The 17,705-nt window shown below is 41.6% G+C and overlaps 2 protein-coding genes across 3 annotated transcripts in view; one reads left to right on the top strand and one right to left on the bottom strand.

Annotated features, from left to right (window-relative positions):
• Positions 1–2,577: 2,577 nt before the first annotated feature.
• gnat1 (guanine nucleotide binding protein (G protein), alpha transducing activity polypeptide 1) lies at positions 2,578–10,794 on the bottom strand. Its single transcript, XM_072683192.1, has 9 exons — positions 10,689–10,794; positions 8,734–8,776; positions 8,483–8,624; positions 8,155–8,312; positions 6,572–6,700; positions 5,568–5,697; positions 5,278–5,431; positions 3,674–3,886; positions 2,578–2,625 (listed from the first exon to the last, which is right to left on the bottom strand). Exons 1-8 carry the CDS (start codon positions 10,792–10,794, stop codon positions 3,696–3,698), a joined length of 1,053 nt encoding a protein of 350 aa, XP_072539293.1. The 3' UTR covers positions 2,578–2,625; positions 3,674–3,695.
• A 6,670-nt stretch (positions 10,795–17,464) lies between these two features.
• The window catches only part of mst1ra (macrophage stimulating 1 receptor a), a 35,407-nt gene continuing 35,166 nt past the window's right edge, over positions 17,465–17,705 (top strand). For both annotated transcript variants that reach the window (XM_072684896.1, XM_072684895.1), the window contains exon 1: positions 17,465–17,691. The gene's annotated coding sequence lies outside the window, so the exon portion shown is untranslated. The remainder of the gene's footprint in view (positions 17,692–17,705) is intronic.

The following is a 17,705-nucleotide window of genomic DNA, read 5'->3' as shown; positions in this document are numbered from 1 at the left end:
CTCGGTTCTGATCCAAGTGTATTGCATAGGTCCGTCCACCTTAACAGATCTGACCATTCGAGGCATGGACTCCACAAGAGCTCTGAAGGCGTCCGGTGGTATCTGGCAGTAAAACCTTAGCAGCCGATCCTTGTGAGTCCTGTGAAATGGGGCCTTCATGTGCATCAATGATCCCTCGTCACTCTTAAGCGATGTTGGCCTGGCTCAAATGTTGGCCTGCCTGGCGATGCCTCATTGTTGGCTGGCTTGGGTGTATCGGAGGAGACTCTGGTTAACTCCTTACCCTGGCATTGCTAGTGCTAGGGGGGCTACGAGCGGGTGGGTTCACTGGCAGAACCAAATTAGTAGATGTCAATGTAAAAATATTTTACAGTAGGTGCCCATGCTCCTTGCACCGGTTGTCCTTCCTTGGAGCACTTTTGGTAGGTACTGACCACTGCATATCAGGAACACCCCACAACACAAGACCTGCCTGATGTTCTGGAGATGTTCTGACCTGGTTGTCTAGAACATCACATTTCTGGTTCTGATCCAAATGTCTCAGATTCTTATGTTTGCCCATTTTTTCATACTTCACCTGTGAGTGGTACTAATGTAATGTTGAGATCATGAGAAAAACAAGCTGATCTGCTCATGTTGTCTTCTTGTGTTTATGTTATGCTTAGCAACGGGGCCAGTTCATCTGAGATTGGGAGCTTGAACTTGAGCAATGTTCCCACAGGCATGTTCTGACTGAGCTCCTGGTTGTCACCTGCCTGTGCTTTGATCCGTGTGTTTCACTGGGCTAGGTCTTCACAGCAGATCCTGCTGATATCACAAATTGAACTCATACCTGGAGCCCGTCAATGTCTTTCAAGGAAAATTCCAAATGGATGCTGTTGTGACAAATCTGATCCAAATATCAGTTCCGCATAATATAGACAAAAGTATTTGGACACCAGCTCGTTCTCTTTTCTTTCTTCTTCTTATAAAAAAAAGAGTCAATCCTGCTTTTGTTGGAGTATCTGTCTCTACTGTCCCGGGAAGAAAGCCTTCTATAAATATCTTTCTAGGTTTTGGAGCAGCATTGCTGTCAGGATTTGATTGCATTCAGCAACAAGAGATTTAGTGAGGTCAGGGGGTTGGTTGATCACCTCCCCACCTCATCACCCTCAGACGTTTTTGGATAAAGCACCAGCCATCGTTCCTCAAAACACAGTTCTTCCACTGCTCCACGGCTCAATGCTGGGGGGCTTTTTTTTTATACCCTTCTAGCCCACGCCTGGCATTAGCCTGGCACGGTGCCAATAGGTTCATGTTTCTATTCTATTGGCAGAACTTCTCTACAGGGACCAGACAAGCTGTGTATGTGTACATTTGATCTGTATCAGCAATCGGTGCAACTTAAAGTAGCTGAATGCATTCATTAGAAGGGGTGTCCACAAACATTCGTCAATTTAGTTCATATGGTCAAAAATGGCCAAAAACGGACATTGCACTGCTGTCAAAAACAGATTAGACTAGTATGGTGCTGGTTTAGATGGTCACTAAGCATGGTCAGCATGCAAAGGAACCTTCATTGGCCCAGTTTGCCCCTTCAACCCTCTTTCCATAGACTTGAATTTGGATTAATCAGCAGTAATAATGCCGTGTGTACAAAATAAGACACTCATAAGCCAGGAACCTTACGTATATCTACAGAAGCTTTATTTGTTCATTCGTACATTCATGGAGTCAGAAATTGGTCTGATTTTATAATCAAATAACAATGAATTTAAGGTCAAGCCAGGTGGAGACCCTGGCTGTCCAGCACACTGGTTACACATTTTCTCACACTCAGCCTTTCTAATACTGTAATAAAACTGGAATAGCTCTCCCTGAGCAAAGCAACTTCAGGATGTAGCACTGTGTGCTTGAATTTAACAGTCTTGACGAGAGAGTTCAGTCGATGGGAAAAATCAATCACCTTTCCAGTCGACCTGATTGACCTTTCCCATAAACATAAGCGTGTAGGTATGAAGTACGTACGAACTACGTAGTCTGTAACTGCTATGGTAATTAGTACAATATGCCCTGATATGTAGCTCTCACTGTTCGCTGACATACAATAGACTTGCTTTAGGTTTGCTGAAGTGCAAATGCAGGTGGGTTATTTTTCGAAGGCCGGCCATTTTTCCGAGCAGCTATATCGCGTGCCAAAGTCAGGAGACTAAGGGTTAGACCACTGCGAGAAGCTAAAATAGCCAAACACCTACCCACGTAGTCCGAGCTCCTGATTTACCTGGGAGAAACTAATACTCCAACAGACCCTTATACTGCCCTTACAGCTGGAGGGATGCTGCTACGACTACATCCCACCACTGTCGAACACTACTGGGCACGTTTGCCTGTGCAGCATCTAGTGTGTAAATAGGAAATGACTGCTGTGGTTACCAATAGCAACAGTATAGGTCTGTTCCTCTGGATGGATTCTGCCTTACGTTGTTTGTACCCTCATATTTTTGTTGTTCTTTACAAATTGTGTGTACATAACTGTGTGTATGTGTGTTTGTGAGATTGATAGACTTCTGCCACTTTGCAGACATAAGGAATTTGGTAAAGGGGCGGAGATTTGACATTGATGTTGACTGATGCGTTGCTCCAAGCCTGGAAGAAAAACAAGAGAAGAAGAAGATAAGTAGTCTTAGGCTTTGAATACAGTATTCCCAATGCCACACATAGGCTCACTTGCACCATTTATTGTCTAGTACTTGGTCAATGCATCTTCTTTGCCTTAATAGTGGCGTGAGTCTTCTCAAATAAAGATCTAATCAGTTCCTGAGAAAGTTCCTGTCCATTTTAGGCCACTCCTCCACGAACGTTGAGCTCCATGTCCAAACAGGACCCAACACTGACCCTCCCACACTTCAGGATGACTACTGTTGGTGTGTTAGGTTCACAGGTCCAAAACTTGGTGTAACCAGTTTAGCAGACCTGCTGGCACACTGTCTGACCAGTATACTCACCAGGTCTCAAACAGTTCACTGGGAACTTCACTAATGTGAGAAGGAACCCTCTCAGGAACTGGTGGAAAGTGTTGCCTGACAAGACTGGAGCGTTGTTAAGGCAGAGGGTCTCATAACCAAGCCATGTGATCTGTTGATCTTACAATACATTAAATTTCAGCTTGATTACAGCATGGTTACAGTGAAATGACCATTCCAGGGAACAAAGCTCTGAAAATCCCTGAAATGGTCACTCAGTATAAGAAGAAAATCAATGTTTTTAAGCTTAATGTAACTCGATTTTGTAGTTTAATATTTACAAGTCAATTGAATGTTTACAGATTCAGTGCAGATGGACTATTATATGGGCCACAAATCGAGACCGCACATTGGTATCTATTGGTATAGGGCCAAACCCAGCAGGCAATGCTGGATCTGATATTAAAAAGCAAATAACTAATAATTATTCTCACTATTGGCCGATACTCAAGACTTCAGTATTGGTATTGCCTCAGATATATAAATGGTGGTATCGTTCACCTCTAGCCTCAGCACTGGCCTTGTCTTGTTGTTTTTGTCTTAAAGCTGCCATTTTTCTTCAGTGATGGATACATGCATACACTGAAGCTGAATGTACAGCATGGCAGGCCTCTCTGGTAAGCCAGTTCTACTAAAAATCACATGGGTTATCAGTGTTAGTTCTGTCTCACCTCTTCTCACGGGGGGACGTGTTTAGAAGAGGCCGCAGTCCTTGAGGTTTTCTTTGATGATAATGTCTGTCACGGCATCGAACACAAACTTGACGTTCTCTGTGTCCGTGGCGCAGGTCATGTGTGAGTAGATTTCCTTGATGTCTCGTCGCAAGTTCAGATCCAGGAACTGCATCTTGATGTAGTTACCAGCATCCTCGTAGGTGTTCGGGCCTGAAAGGTCAACATGTTGAAACTGCCCCTGCCTTTACAGCAGGTTCCAGAAGTACAAGACCATCTATTTTTTCCCCCACTTCACCAATCAGCCATAACATTAAGACCACCTGATTAATATTGTGTAGGTAACCCTTGTGTCACCAAAACAGCTCTGGCCCATCAAGGCAGGACTTCACAAGGCATAACCAGCATTAAAATTTTGGGATCGGCCCAAATAGGCCCATCAGTGAGCCTAGGGTGCCCATGACCCTGTTGCTAGTTCTCTGGTTGTGCTTCCTTGGATCACTTTTGGAAGGTACTGAACACTGCATATCAGGAATACCCCACATGACCTGCCTGATGTTTTGGAGATACCCCAATTTTGCCCTTGTTAAAGTGTCTCAGGGTCGTAGGCTTGCCCATGAGCTTCCTGCTTCCAACACATCAACTTCATTAACTGACTGTTCACTTCCTAATGCCTAATATGTACAGTATATCCCAACCCTTGACAGGTGCCATTCACTTCACCTGTCAGTGGATTTGATGTTATGGCTGATTAGATTATTAATATACAATTTGAATAAAATTAAATGAAAATTAACATTAATTTCTTATTCATTTCGAAATTTGGTGGAGTGTCCCACTGTAGCGCGTATGGTTTCACAAGATGTTCTATTAAAAAAAAGAAGGAGAGCTGATCCACCGAGCTCTGCTGACCTACAAAGGCCTCCACTGCATCTCAAATTTACTGAAATGTGATTGTAGGCCCAGAAAAAGTGCTGAATCTTAAATACTGCGTCTTCATTTTGCTCATCATAACGTATTTCCTAAGAATTAGTCCAAAAAAACAATAAACACCAGATTTTTAATATGCTCTCAGACATTTAGACCCCACTATATAATCGCAGAAAGAGACACAATGGCTGAGGATGTAGATCAAGGTCAATTACCTTGTTAGTGGTAAGCATATTATGAATGTAAAGCCTCTCAGGGAGAGAAGCTCTGACAGCCTTGTCATGTTGTCAGCTACTCAGACAAATGCTATTGGGGACTGATGTTCCTCAGAGGGACATATTATTGCTGCTGTAAGAGAACCTGCTGTAAGAGAACCTTCCAGGTCCCCTCCAATACATGCAAAGCCAGCCATCACCTCTTTTCCAACTGCTGCGAGACGACCCGCTTGGAGGAAAGCTCCAGGTCTCCAGCTCCACCACACCAGCTAACAGACGCCTGTGCTGGCCAACATCGCTTAAGAGCGAAGAGGGGCGAGAGCACGATCATGGCCTGGGATTTGAACTGCAACCCCCCTGGTCTAAATGACATTGCCTTGCCAGTTGTTTCAACCTAAGGACAATATTTCGGCTCATTGTTGGCTATCTAGTAGACCTGCATCTGTGTCCTGGCCTTACCATCATACTCAGGGAAGCACATGCTCAAGTGGGCCTTCTTGATCTTCTCGATGAAGACATCTTTCTTGTTGAGGAAGAGTACAATGGAGGTGGTGGCAAAGTAGCGGTGGTTGCAGATACTGTTGAACAGGTGGAGACTCTCATGCATCCGGTTCTTCAAGAGACAAATGAGGAGAACAAGACTGATCATAATTGGACCTTGAGAACGTGTATCTAGCTTTTCCATGATGCCAGAGAGGTTTTCTGACATCTGCCCATTTAAAAGAGGTTAAAAGTTCACATGAACTCACCACTTCATCGTCCTCCACCAGCACCATGTCGTAAGCGCTCAGAGCAGCGATGAAGATGATACAGGTGACGCCTTCGAAGCAGTGGATCCACTTCTTCCTCTCTGAGCGTTGGCCTCCCACGTCAAACATTCTACACACACACAGGATTCAGAGCGTTCATTATGGACATGCTCTTCAGGCCAGTGATTCCCATCTCAAGTCCTGGAGGCTCGCCTACCCCTGCCCAGTTTCACATTTTCCCAGCTCTGAGACACCTGATTCAGCTCAGTGGAATGAGTAAGAGGAACATGGGAATCACAACACTGTGCAGTCCAGGTGGAGTACAGAACTGTGGTTGGGAAACCCGGCTCTAGGCAAAGCAGTGTTCTGTCAGAACTTGGTATCTGTCAAGGTGTAATGTTGCTAATAATAAATGAGAGATAGTAGCGGTATCTTCCGCATTGCCCAACTAGGTCTTGGAGCAGCACAGCATTGTCAGCTGATCATCTCCACTTGGGGTGGCTAAAGGGCTCAGTCCTCAGTCCTCAGATTTGAACCCAAAAGAATCTGGTACTGGCTCACATTTGGCCGATATTATGAAAATGTGATGATGTTAACTGGTTCCAGTAAATGCCGTACTAGCAGGGGTGCCCTATGGGGGGTGGGGGGTGGGGTCAGGTAGAACAATTCCAAGAGCCGGGGACTGACAGGACCCTTAAAGTATTTTGGTAGAATTGTTAAAACTGTGGGACCCAGTGGAATATCTTTTCATGGGGCCCAAAATCCTCGGCAGCGCTCCTGCCTTCTAGCTGACTGTTAGCTCTATTAGCATGGCATCTGGCTACAGTTGTTATGATCTGCTCACAAGCCCAGCTTTCACAATATCGTGGCGTCATTGATGATTGTGTAAGCAATCATCCTCTATGCTGGCAGATCTCTGAGAATGTCCATGCTTAGGTGGTTGTAATGTTGGCTACAAGTTGGCTCCTAGCATGACCCAGTTTGCTGGCTTGGCTGGCTTGTACCTGAAGTTGAGATCCTTGAAGGAGAACTGGGTCTCAATGATACCAGTAGTCTTCACTCGAGACCGCAGCACATCCTGCTCAGTGGGGACATAGCCAGGCTTGACCAGCCTCTCCAAGTCACTCAGATAGCTGAAAGAAGGAGAGAAAGGAAAGTTGTTTGATTGACAGCTGGTTCTATTTGGCTTGAAAGTCCGGATTTCGCAGGTTATGGTCGCTTACGTGGACCACTGTGGGCCAGTTGAAGACTATATATATATACCACTATATCCAGTAATATACACTGATTAGCCATAACATTAACACCAAATGGCTTTGTGCCGTCTTAACAGATCTGACTATTCAAAGCATGGACACCACAACACCTCTCCAGGCATCCTGTAGTATCTGGCACCAAGACGTTAAAAGTCCTGTATGTTGTGTGTTGGCGCCTCCATGGATCGCATCAATGAGCCTTAGGTACCAATGACCATGGACCACTTTTGGCAGGTACTGACAACTGCATACCAGAAAAAAACCCCACAAGACCTGCCTGATGCATTCTGGAGATGTTCTGACCCAGTCGTCTAGAACATCACAGTATGGCTCAGATTCTTATGCTTGCCCATTTGTCCTCCTTTTAACACCTTCCTCACCTTCAAGAACAGACTGTTCACTTGCTGCCTGATATGTCCACCCCATTGACAGAAGCCACTGTAGATAAAGATAATCAATGTTTTTCACTTCACCAGTGATGCTAATGTAATGGCTGATCGTGTATAGTGTAGCTTTCTTTCTGAAGAAGTTGAAAGAAGTTCAACACAAAAAAGGCCACAAAATACTACGAGCACCTTTTTTGGGTCAAACCTAAGCGGACTAAGGCACTGTGACTATGATCAGAGGATCGCTGGTTCGAATCCCGGTCATGCTGCCCGGCACCGGCAGCCGAGGCCCAGAGAGAGTGCACAATTGGCCTTGCTCTCTCCAGGGTGGGTAGAGGTAGATGGCGCTCTCCCACCACATTGCTTCATTGTGGGGGAGGAGAGCCGTTACTGATGTCTGCAGGATGGTGCGTCAAAGCTGGGGGTGCGGCGCTTCCCTCCAGGCTGGTTGGTTGGTTGCCCTGTGATGTTGCATCAGTGGCAGTTTGAAAAATGAGCTGTTTGACTGCACACATGTTGAAGGTGGTGCGTGTTGGTCCACCCTTACTACTTACAGGTTGGATAATTAGCGGTCCAAATGACAGAGGAAAATAATTTAAATTAAATAAATTAAGTTTTAAGAAATAAAAATAAATGAGCTGTCTATTAAACAGTTGTTATTAATCAACAAGTAAAAACATAAGGGTTTCAGGACTGTGGGCCTGGGCCTGTAAGAACCAGATGACATAACACACTGACCTTCACCCAGCCACGGGTGCAGTTACTACACTTGTTGTTGTTCATGGGCTCTCTATACTTGGTCTAAATGTAAGTCTTTGCTTTGGCACATGCAGTAGTCTAGACATACAGACCATACCCATGCACTACTCAGAGAAACACAGCATCACTGTAACAGGCCACTGAATCTATTCATATTCAACTTTTGGCAGTGTCACTGCGACGTACTATCCAGCGGAGTCATTGAGCTGGTATTCCGAGGCTCTGTCGAAGCACGCCTGGATACCAGTGTCTTTCCAAAGCTGAATGATGATGTCAGACAGCTCCTTCGGCATGGTGCCCTCCTCAATAGTATCCGCCAAGTGCATCAGCTTTCTGGCATTGTCCTACAAAACACAAAACCCACACTCCGGTTACAGTGCTCAGAATACAGTGAGTCCTGTTGCCATGGAATATCCATCATGGGTAGTTTCTAATGGAGAACCTTCAAACAGCACAGTCTGAGAAGAAAGAGAAGAAAGAAGAAACCCCCTTTTCTCCTTTCCTAGGTCAGTACCTGTTGGGCGGGGTCTCCATAGCCAATGTTGAGGGTAGTCATGGCCTTCACAATGGCCATAATGGACTGCAAGGTGTTGCTGTAGATGATGACAATGAACTCCAAGCACTCTTCAAGGGAGTAACCATCTTTGTGGATAATTCTGTAGTGGAAAATGACGTGTACTTAGATGAACTGCGAGCGTTTTAATAAAAATGATAGGTTCTTATACTGCAACTTTACGTTAAAATGGCACCAAAATAACCCCTTACTTCATCTGTTTGACAATGGTGCTTTTCCCTGATTCTCCAGCACCTGAAAAACAGATCATACAGTACAATTCAGTTCATTTTAATTGCATAGACACATGTACACAGTTAAGTGAACTGTATTAGGTCCATTCTTTGGTCTTTTTTGTATATTTCTATACTTAAAAGTACAGAAAGTCATTCATACGCTATAAATACAAGACTTTCTAAAGAAGCAACCCGGACTGTACAGCTCTCAGTGTGTTTACTAGTCATCCTATAATCATGTAGTCCTGTTTGGTTGGAGTCACGGTATGTTCATGAGATTAGTAGGACAACCCTGAGCTATAGCATGTGCATGCTAACTAATGCAGCTCGATTCAGTACTTGCTACACATTTATGTGATGTTTATTGATGGTTTATATTTTGGTGATGCTAGTTCTTTAATAGAGAGGTGATAACGTGGCAGCAGGTGGCAGCACTGGACCAAATATATGTGGACAGAGTACCTGATTAAACCATTTAACTTAAATTATTATAATTATATTATTATAAACTTAATTGCACTGAGGAGTTTTGGAGTTATAGGTTTTAAAATATGATGAGCATATTTGAATGGGTCACTGCTAATGCACCAACACTACTGGGGCAAATACGAGCACCGCTAGTTAAAGGCCTTTACAGATCTCTGTATCTGTATCTCTGAGTCAAGTGACCGTTTTCATTCTCAGTGGTTATTTAAGCAGGATGTAATTAGGAGTTTGTGAACAGGGATCTTGTGGCATCATTAATTTCCTTGAGAAAAGTTCAATCACGGCTATTGGATTAACACGAACCCCCAAATCTCAGTCAACGCAACAAAAGTGTATAACTGTCATTTGGATTATTCATTTCAGGCTACAGATTCTTTGTATGTCAAGTCTGGGATACCCCTGATTGACATTAACAGAGTGTTTAGTAAGAGTTGCAAGAAACTGAGAAAAAAAACATTAATTTTACAGCCATTCTGTTTCAGTTTTAGGTTCCAACAAGACTTATCTGACCGAAACTTAAAGCATCTATATGATTTTGATGGAATGGGTCTCATTAATGCAGTACAGCAGAGCGTCCGTGGGGTTCCACCATTGTTTTTTCTATGAAAGATGACGTCTTAATGTTGGTAAAGTTGCTTCTTAGATGTTTACTGAACCACATTATGAAGGCCTGGACAATCGTAACATCCTGAAATGCAAATCTAGCTTTGCTGATGATGCTGCAGGATACTTAGTTTTAGTTGGTTTCTTCTCCATCAATAAGAAACTGACTCCTGCAGTTAGAATAATACTAATGCTGGCTTTCTTCCAATGTGGAGAATTCCATTCCCTTCCTTATCACTCTCCCTATTCTCCTCTCCCCTCTCTAGTATGTTTGGTATGTTCCCCCGAAACCATTCTCCTGTCCTGTATGCATATCTCTAGGAGGATCGCAATAAGAGGCTTGGGGATCATTACTTTAGTGCTAAGCCTGCCAAAGCTGATGTGTGCGAGGACGCTGTGCTGAAACGTCCTTATCGCTGACCCAGATCTAGGACAAAGTCAAGCTCAGTGCATTAATGACAGATAAAGACAAATGTATTTTCTTAATTTGGTGAGGTTCAGAATCTAATATGAGCATGAATCAAAGACAAATGGTCGGCAAAACATTATTTTCCCACATCTTCATTGAATTCACTGGATTCCAGAACTTTAAAGAAATGAGAGAAGATAACGTTACTTCCACTGCTGTTTGTCCGGCCTTCTCAAATTGATCTTCAAAATACATCCATACAAGAACCAGTGGTGAACCGGAAATGAGTGTTCAGCACTCAGTGTTCAGTGTTCAGAGTAGGCCACTAAAACATCATTTATTTGTTAGCTCTTCTCTAACCATGAACATGCCCTGTTCCTGTTTAAATCTACAGAGTTATTCAAGGCTCAATCATGGGCCCAATCGCGTTTACCCAGTAGCAGCAGCTTGACGGTCCTGGCATCCTTGTCGGCGTCCTCCTTCAGCTTCTTCTCCAGCTCCCTGGAGTGTTTCTCCTCGGCGCTCGCCCCAGCCCCCATATCAACTCTGGATCAGGAGTGAAGAAGTCCGGTATGGATGAGCGCTCGATCGCCGCAAGGCCGGCCAGGTACCGTCAACTACGCAGTTCTAACCCCAACTAGCCCCAAGGGGAATCAGCCAGTTGTTTTCCAGTCTTAGGAGGATTTTGGATTTTGACTGACCACCTGGCCAAGGGTGGCCAATGAGCAACAAGGACAGAGGGCGACTGTGTGGGAGGGGGGCACAGGTGACCTCAGATTTAGGTGGAATATGCTGTGGTCGGCAGAAGGTTCTAATCTGACTGCTTGTCGGAGTCTTCTCAGGCACATTAAAAGGCCAGTCAAGAGAGGCTGATGATGATGTATGTCATGTATTTGTATGAGCATTGCATATGTGTGGAACCTTTAGCATTACAAGAACAGTATCACAGTAGAGCCTAATGGAAAAGCAATGTAACACAAGGCGCTTTCAGTAGCTGGAGCCTTTTGGGAGCAATCCTGTGAGCCCATATTAGCATTATGAAATATTAATTTATTACCAGCACATTTACATTACGCTCATGTCACTGATTGTAAAATGTAACGCATTTAATGCATTTAAAAATAGCTTTGAAAAGTCAGCTGTAACCATTACTGTGTAACACAGGCGAGAGTTGTATTCACTCTGTGATATGAAGCTCTTAAAAGCTTTGGAGTTTTGCTTGGGAGAGCTCACTGACCTCAATCTAAGGAATGACGCATACCGGATATCGTGCCGCGCGGTGTATGTGTGTGTATTTGAGAATGACATGGATTGGTGAGAGCGTGCGTCAGTGACGATAAAAAGACAAGAATTAATGAATTATTCCATGAGGCATTACGGGCTGTGCCTGAATACTGTGCCCACATGTGAATTAGGTCTATTTACTGCTTATGGCCTTTGATTAAGCCATACATGAAAGGGCATAATCTGTATAATCAGCAAGATCTTGGGTTCTAGGTCTTAGGTTCTCAAATTCAGTGGAGATGATGAGCAGGTGTCTAAAAATGGGGGTATCACGATATCACTGTTACCATTGTTCCATGTCCAATACTGATATCGATACTGCAGTCTTGAGAATCTGCCGATACCGATACCAATACCAGTCCGACACCCTAGGCCAATTTTACATTATTTTACAAATTATTAATTGTAAGTATTTATTAGAGACAGTCATACAAGCCAGCTGTTGTTTTTTTGTTTTTTTGAGGACATCCTGGGCTACTTAAATGTGTCTTAATATGAGACGTGAATCTAAATAAAATTATCTGTATGAATTTGACCATGTTTGGATGATTTTGGACTTTTTGTTTGTAAAGACTATTAAAACTTGACTATTAAAGACTATATATATATATATATATATATATATATATATATATATATATATATATATATATATATATATTATTGTATTAATATAAATATATATTTAAATGCATATGTTTTACAGTTATTCTATTTATTGTTATTATTGTAATTATAGTATTGTATTACTGTGCTGTATTGTATAATTGTTACTGGCTGCTAAATTTCCTTTGAGATCAATAAAGTATCTGTCTGTCTGTCTGTCTGTCTGTCTGTCTATCTATCTATCTGTCTGTCTGTCTGTCTGTCTGTCTGTCTGTCTGAAAAACATGAAGATGACGCCCAAGACTTTTGGGATAATATTCTGTGGCCTGATGAGTCAAAGGTGGAATGTTTTGGAGGACCAAACATGGTGGTGGACATTAAATGGAACTGGCAGCTTCATGTGCCTTAGAGGTACTGAATCTAATCTACGGATTAAGCTACAGACTAAAATTGGGGTGAAATTCTTCTCAATGTCTCGCTCTGAAAGGCTCATCACGCTCCTTCTCAGCTACTCATGGCCTTGTCAAGCACCAGTGGGTCACTCCATTGTTTTTAATGATAGTGGACAGACAAGGTTCCCCTATGCTTTCGCTCATCATTGGTAAGACGCCACCTGGATTCACTGTTACATTTACATTTACATTTACGGCATTTAGCAGACGCTCTTATCCAGAGCGACTTTCAAAGCTATTATTATTACTGTTAGTAATAATAATTTGGGAAAGTGAGAAGGTTCTAGAGGCTGCCGTACACGTCAACCTAAGTGGCTACGCCAGGACATGACTTCTGCCAGGGGCATGCCTCAGAGATGAGGTATGCTTTGGATCGTTAGCAGTCTTATATTTTCTCTGTGAAGTACGGTTGAGTCTGAGCTGTAGGCTTCGGCAGAGACAGCACTACGCTGGAAGGGTTATGTGTATGGAGAGCATGTTCCTTGCTTGTTTTTGAGCTTTGCTATTGACACAGAACTACAACAGGATACTCTCAGGATAATATGGTCATTCTTGTTCACCTAGTTTTATGTAAATTGATGCAGGCTGTTGTCTGTGAGAGTACACTGTACAAAATCACTGTACAACAACAGTAAATACTGGCAGCAGAGTTGCCAGGAACTAACTGTAAAATGAACTGTACCCCTCTATTCATAGATTCTGTAGGAAAAACTGTAATATTAAAATACTTTGTCTGAACAGGGGTGAAACTGTGGACTGTGCTGGATTTTCAACTGGAAATTCACATTAATGTGAATTATTAACATCCATTTACTGCAACAGGATTTAATTTCTGTAAGGTAATACTTTAATTACACCATTTAATGATGTATTACTCTGGAACATGCAGTAGATTTATTCAGTGTCATTACAGAAATACCTAACAGAGAAAAATTAAATGTTTACATTATTTATTTGTAATTAATGTGCATCTCACACTAGATTCTGATACATTTTAAACATCAATAAACAATTTGATACAAAAAAATTGTTATTTACATAAAAAATCATAATATGTGTTTTTTATAATAACTTAAAGTAAAAATCTGAAAATGCATTATTTAATTATCCAACTTTTGTATATTCTTCAGTCTTCAGCATGGCTGTAATTACTGCGACATGATTTAATTTCTGTAAGGATGTTTTTAATAATACTTATTTATTACTCAATTTAATGATGCATTTCTCTTGATCGTGCAGTAGATTTATTCCGTGTCATTACTGCAATACCTAACAGAGGAAAATAAAATGTTTATTATTTCATGATTAATTTGTATTTACCTTATTACAAAATAAAAGCCCCAAATTGAAGAATCACCCACATTTTAATGGACTTTCCTAATTGCTACAGTCCAGTTTCCAGCCTGAAGGCTTTTCTCCTCTGTTCTTTCCTCCAGATCTAACCCTGATGGAGGACATTCTCATTAAAGGGAAAATCTATTTAGCACTAAATACTGCGGGATACTACTTCTGTCAATTGTACGCATTACAGTAATGTGGGTGCCTATTATAGTACTCACTATCAGAAGTATTAACTTGCAGTAATTGCAGTAATTACTGCTGTTATTTGGTGTTTTTACAGTACTTTAAGTGTTAGTATTTACTTACAATACTTTAAGTACATACTATGATCATGGGTAGTTCTACCAGTACTTTACTAAGGGGAATTTTACAGTACTTACTATAAGGACTGGTACTGATTACCAGTCGCTGTAAATCAACCGCCAGTTTTAACAGCGTGATTAGCTCCACCATGTAGCCTTCACGTTGTGGAGCCCTGGAAGGGTGTGTTTAAGAGATCTACAGCAGCAAAGAACCTTGGGAAGGAGGGTCTACCTGCTCTACCTACCTACTTTAGTACTTTTATAGTATTATGCTGTTAAATTACATTAACTGCAGTAAACACCTCCACTATTACATGTGATAATGTAACACAGTACTTAAGTATTGTAGTATTTCTTCATTCACAGATGAAGAACACACTGGAGGGATGTTCCAAACAGAAGTCAAGTGAAGAACTGACCTCCTACAACAACCAGACCCTTAAAGTTATGCCCCCCCCCCCCCCCCGCCTTCCTCCCATGTAACCTGAGATCATTACTCACACCACATGTCTCATGAACAGTGATTCAGGGGGAGCATGTGTTTCTATGTGCAGCTCTCTTCTGGCTGGTCTCCCTCTGCGCACCATGAGGCCCCTGCAGCTTATCCAGAATGCAGCGGCACGGGTCGTCTTCAACGTCCATAAATTCAGCCATGTCTTTCCACTGCTGCGTTCTCTCTTCACTGGCTTCCTGTAGCTGCTGCCCAGGTCATCAGATTCAGACCCCTGACTCTGGCCTACAAAGCCAAGACTGGACCAGCCAGCCCCTCCGTACTTGATGGCGATGGTCAAAAGTTGATCTGCACCAAGAGCCCTTCCAGCTTCAAGTACGGCTCGGCTCGACCCACCATCCCTCAAAATCCATGGAAGACGAGCGTCCAGACTTTTTTCTGTCCTGCACCGAAGTGGTGGAACGAACTTCCCCTGGGTGTCTGAACAGCAGAGTCCAACACTCACTGTCTTCAAACCCAGACTGAAGACCCTCCTCTTCTGAGAGGACTTGGGTGAAGAGTAGAGTATTATGGTCTCCATATTGACTTGTGTTTAGTAGAGTTTAGTAGAGATCAGAGGATCTTTGAGGTTTTTCTTAAGTAAACAGTGAAGCACTTTTGTAAGTCGCTCTGGAGAAGAGAATCTGCTAAATGCCTTAAATGTAAATGTAAATGTAGACCCTCCTTCCCAGAGTCTTTTGCTGCTATAGACCTTAAAAAGCACACCCTTCCAGGGCTACACTATGTGAAGGCCTTGGGTGGAGCTAATCACTTGTCAAATTGAAGAACCTCCATAAGCTCCTCAAGGAACATTTACTTTTAACAGTGTGTATGCAGTTCTGTTAGCCTTTCCCTTCTAACGAACCAAATCTGTCGGATCAGCCTGAAGGCCTTCTTGGGGCAGTGCAGGCTTTTCTCCTCTCTTTTTCTTAAACACTATATTAGCTTCAAGATTTCAGGAGCTTTTATAGAGAATATTAATGATTGATGTTAATATAAAAGGTGGCTTTGATTATTGTTAGTATTTTGAGTAGTATTTAGCAGTAACTCTTGCTACTCATGCTCATACTATTTCCTCTGCTCAGTAATTACAGCCTATTGTTGCTTTAATAAACAAAAATACAACAAAAATAGCCTGGTCGGTCTTTTTGCCAGCATACATATTAATAAACTTTAATTAAGTTTTCTTAGTTGTGTAAGTGCCTCAGTCTTTTCGATTCTTTAATTACAGAGCATTTACATCTCCAGGTTCTAAAATTATGTTAGAAATACTTTATTACAAAATAAATAGCTTAGGTATTAAACCTAGTATGTATTGTACCACAAAGGAATCATAATATGTGTTTTTATAATAATTTGAAAATAGAATTCTATTTAGAATTCTTTTTTTTTTTTATTCGTCAGTCTTCAGCATGGCTGTAATTACTGCAACAGGATTAATTTCTGTAAGAATGTTTTTTTAAGGTAATACTTATTTATTACACAATTTAATTATGCATTCCTCTTGATCATGCAGTAGATTTATTTATGTATGACAAAATATATAGCTTAGGGGTTAAACCTAGTATTTATTGCACCACCAAAACACCAAAAGAATGATGTTATTATGATATTTTGATTTAGATTCATTTTAAACATCAATACTTTGATAAAAAAAAAGTGATTAGTCATTTACAAAAAAATCATAATATTTGTTTTTATAATAATTTTAAAACTCTGAAAATGTATTTATGAATTATTTATGAATTCAACATATTTTGGTGCAATAGATTACAGTCTACAACATGGCTGTAATTACTGCAACAGAATTTCAGGTTTGTAAGTATTGTTTTATAATTTCTTTATTTTAATTTCTTTATTATTTTGATTTAGATATGTTTTAAACATCAATACTTTGATACAAAGTGACCAGTTATTTACAAAAAAGTCATAATATGTTTTTATAATAATTAAAAAATATATATTTTCTAAAAAACTTTTGCATATTCTTCAGTCTTCAGCATGGCTGTAATTATGGCTGTAATAATAAATAGCTTCGGTATTAAACCTAGTATTTATTGCACCACAAAAGAATGATGTTATTATGACATTTTGATTTAGATACATTTTAAACATCAATACTTTGATAAAAAGTGATCAGTTATCAGTCAAAAAAAATCATAATGTGTTTTTATAATCATAAAAAAAATCTGAAAATGTATTCATGTATTATTTATGAATTCAACATATTTTGGTGCAATAGATTACAGTCTACAGATGTGTTTTTATAATAATTTGAAAAAAAAATGTTTTAAAAAATCTGAGAATGTATTATTTAATTATTATTATTATTATTATTATTATTATTATTATTATGTTGAATTCAAAATAAAAGCCCCAAATTGAAGAATCCCCCACATTTTAATGGACTGTCCTAATTGCTACAGTCCAGTTTCCAGCCTGAAGGCTTTTCTCCTCTGTTCTTCCCCCCTGATGGAGGAGACCACATTCCACTCATGGCTCCAGGAGACCCCAGCTGCCCTCCAGGAGAGTCCAGCAGCCTCACTGCAGCATGTTCCACCTAAGAGGAATGTGGGCAATAAGCCTCGGTTTTCCACTAAAGACACTTCCTGCGGTTGGGAAGCCTGTAGAGGAGTGTGTCTCCCTCTCACTGTGAACCTCCAGGCTGGGGCTGAGGTTGTGCAATCTGCCCCAGCACTTCCTTATGAAGCGCAGTCAAGGCGTGGACCAGCAGGAGCGAGTTCGGAGCGTCTGAGGGACAAACAGAAACCAGCGAGGTTTTCAGCTCCAGAAGCTCGAGTTTCGAGGGGGTTGAGAGCTTTAACTTCATAAACTGGCTCCTGTGGCTGTGTCTGCGCTGTGTTTGTGGAGGAGTGCTGTGGAATTTGGCCAGCAGCGTCCCAGAAGCCTGAAGCCTGACGCCTGAGGTCCGCCGGTGCTCCTGTCTGAGGTGTTCCCCAGGTAAGCTCCACTTC

The sequence above is a fragment of the Salminus brasiliensis genome, chromosome 7 (genome assembly GCF_030463535.1).
Source record: "Salminus brasiliensis chromosome 7, fSalBra1.hap2, whole genome shotgun sequence".
NCBI classification, from domain to species: domain Eukaryota; kingdom Metazoa; phylum Chordata; class Actinopteri; order Characiformes; family Bryconidae; genus Salminus; species Salminus brasiliensis.
The sequence above is the reverse complement of the archived record's forward strand: the minus strand, read 5'-3'. Positions and strand labels throughout refer to the sequence as shown.

Excerpts from the sequence above, each read along its gene's own strand:
- gnat1 (XM_072683192.1), bottom strand. The coding sequence starts at position 10,794 with ATGGGGGCTGGGGCGAGCGCCGAGGAGAAACACTCCAGGGAGCTGGAG. Across the intron at positions 8,625-8,733 it reads ACCATTGTCAAACAGATGAA|AATTATCCACAAAGATGGTT; the intron begins GTAAGGGGTTAT and ends TTTCCACTACAG. Across the intron at positions 5,432-5,567 it reads TGGTGGAGGACGATGAAGTG|AACCGGATGCATGAGAGTCT; the intron begins GTGAGTTCATGT and ends TGTCTCTTGAAG.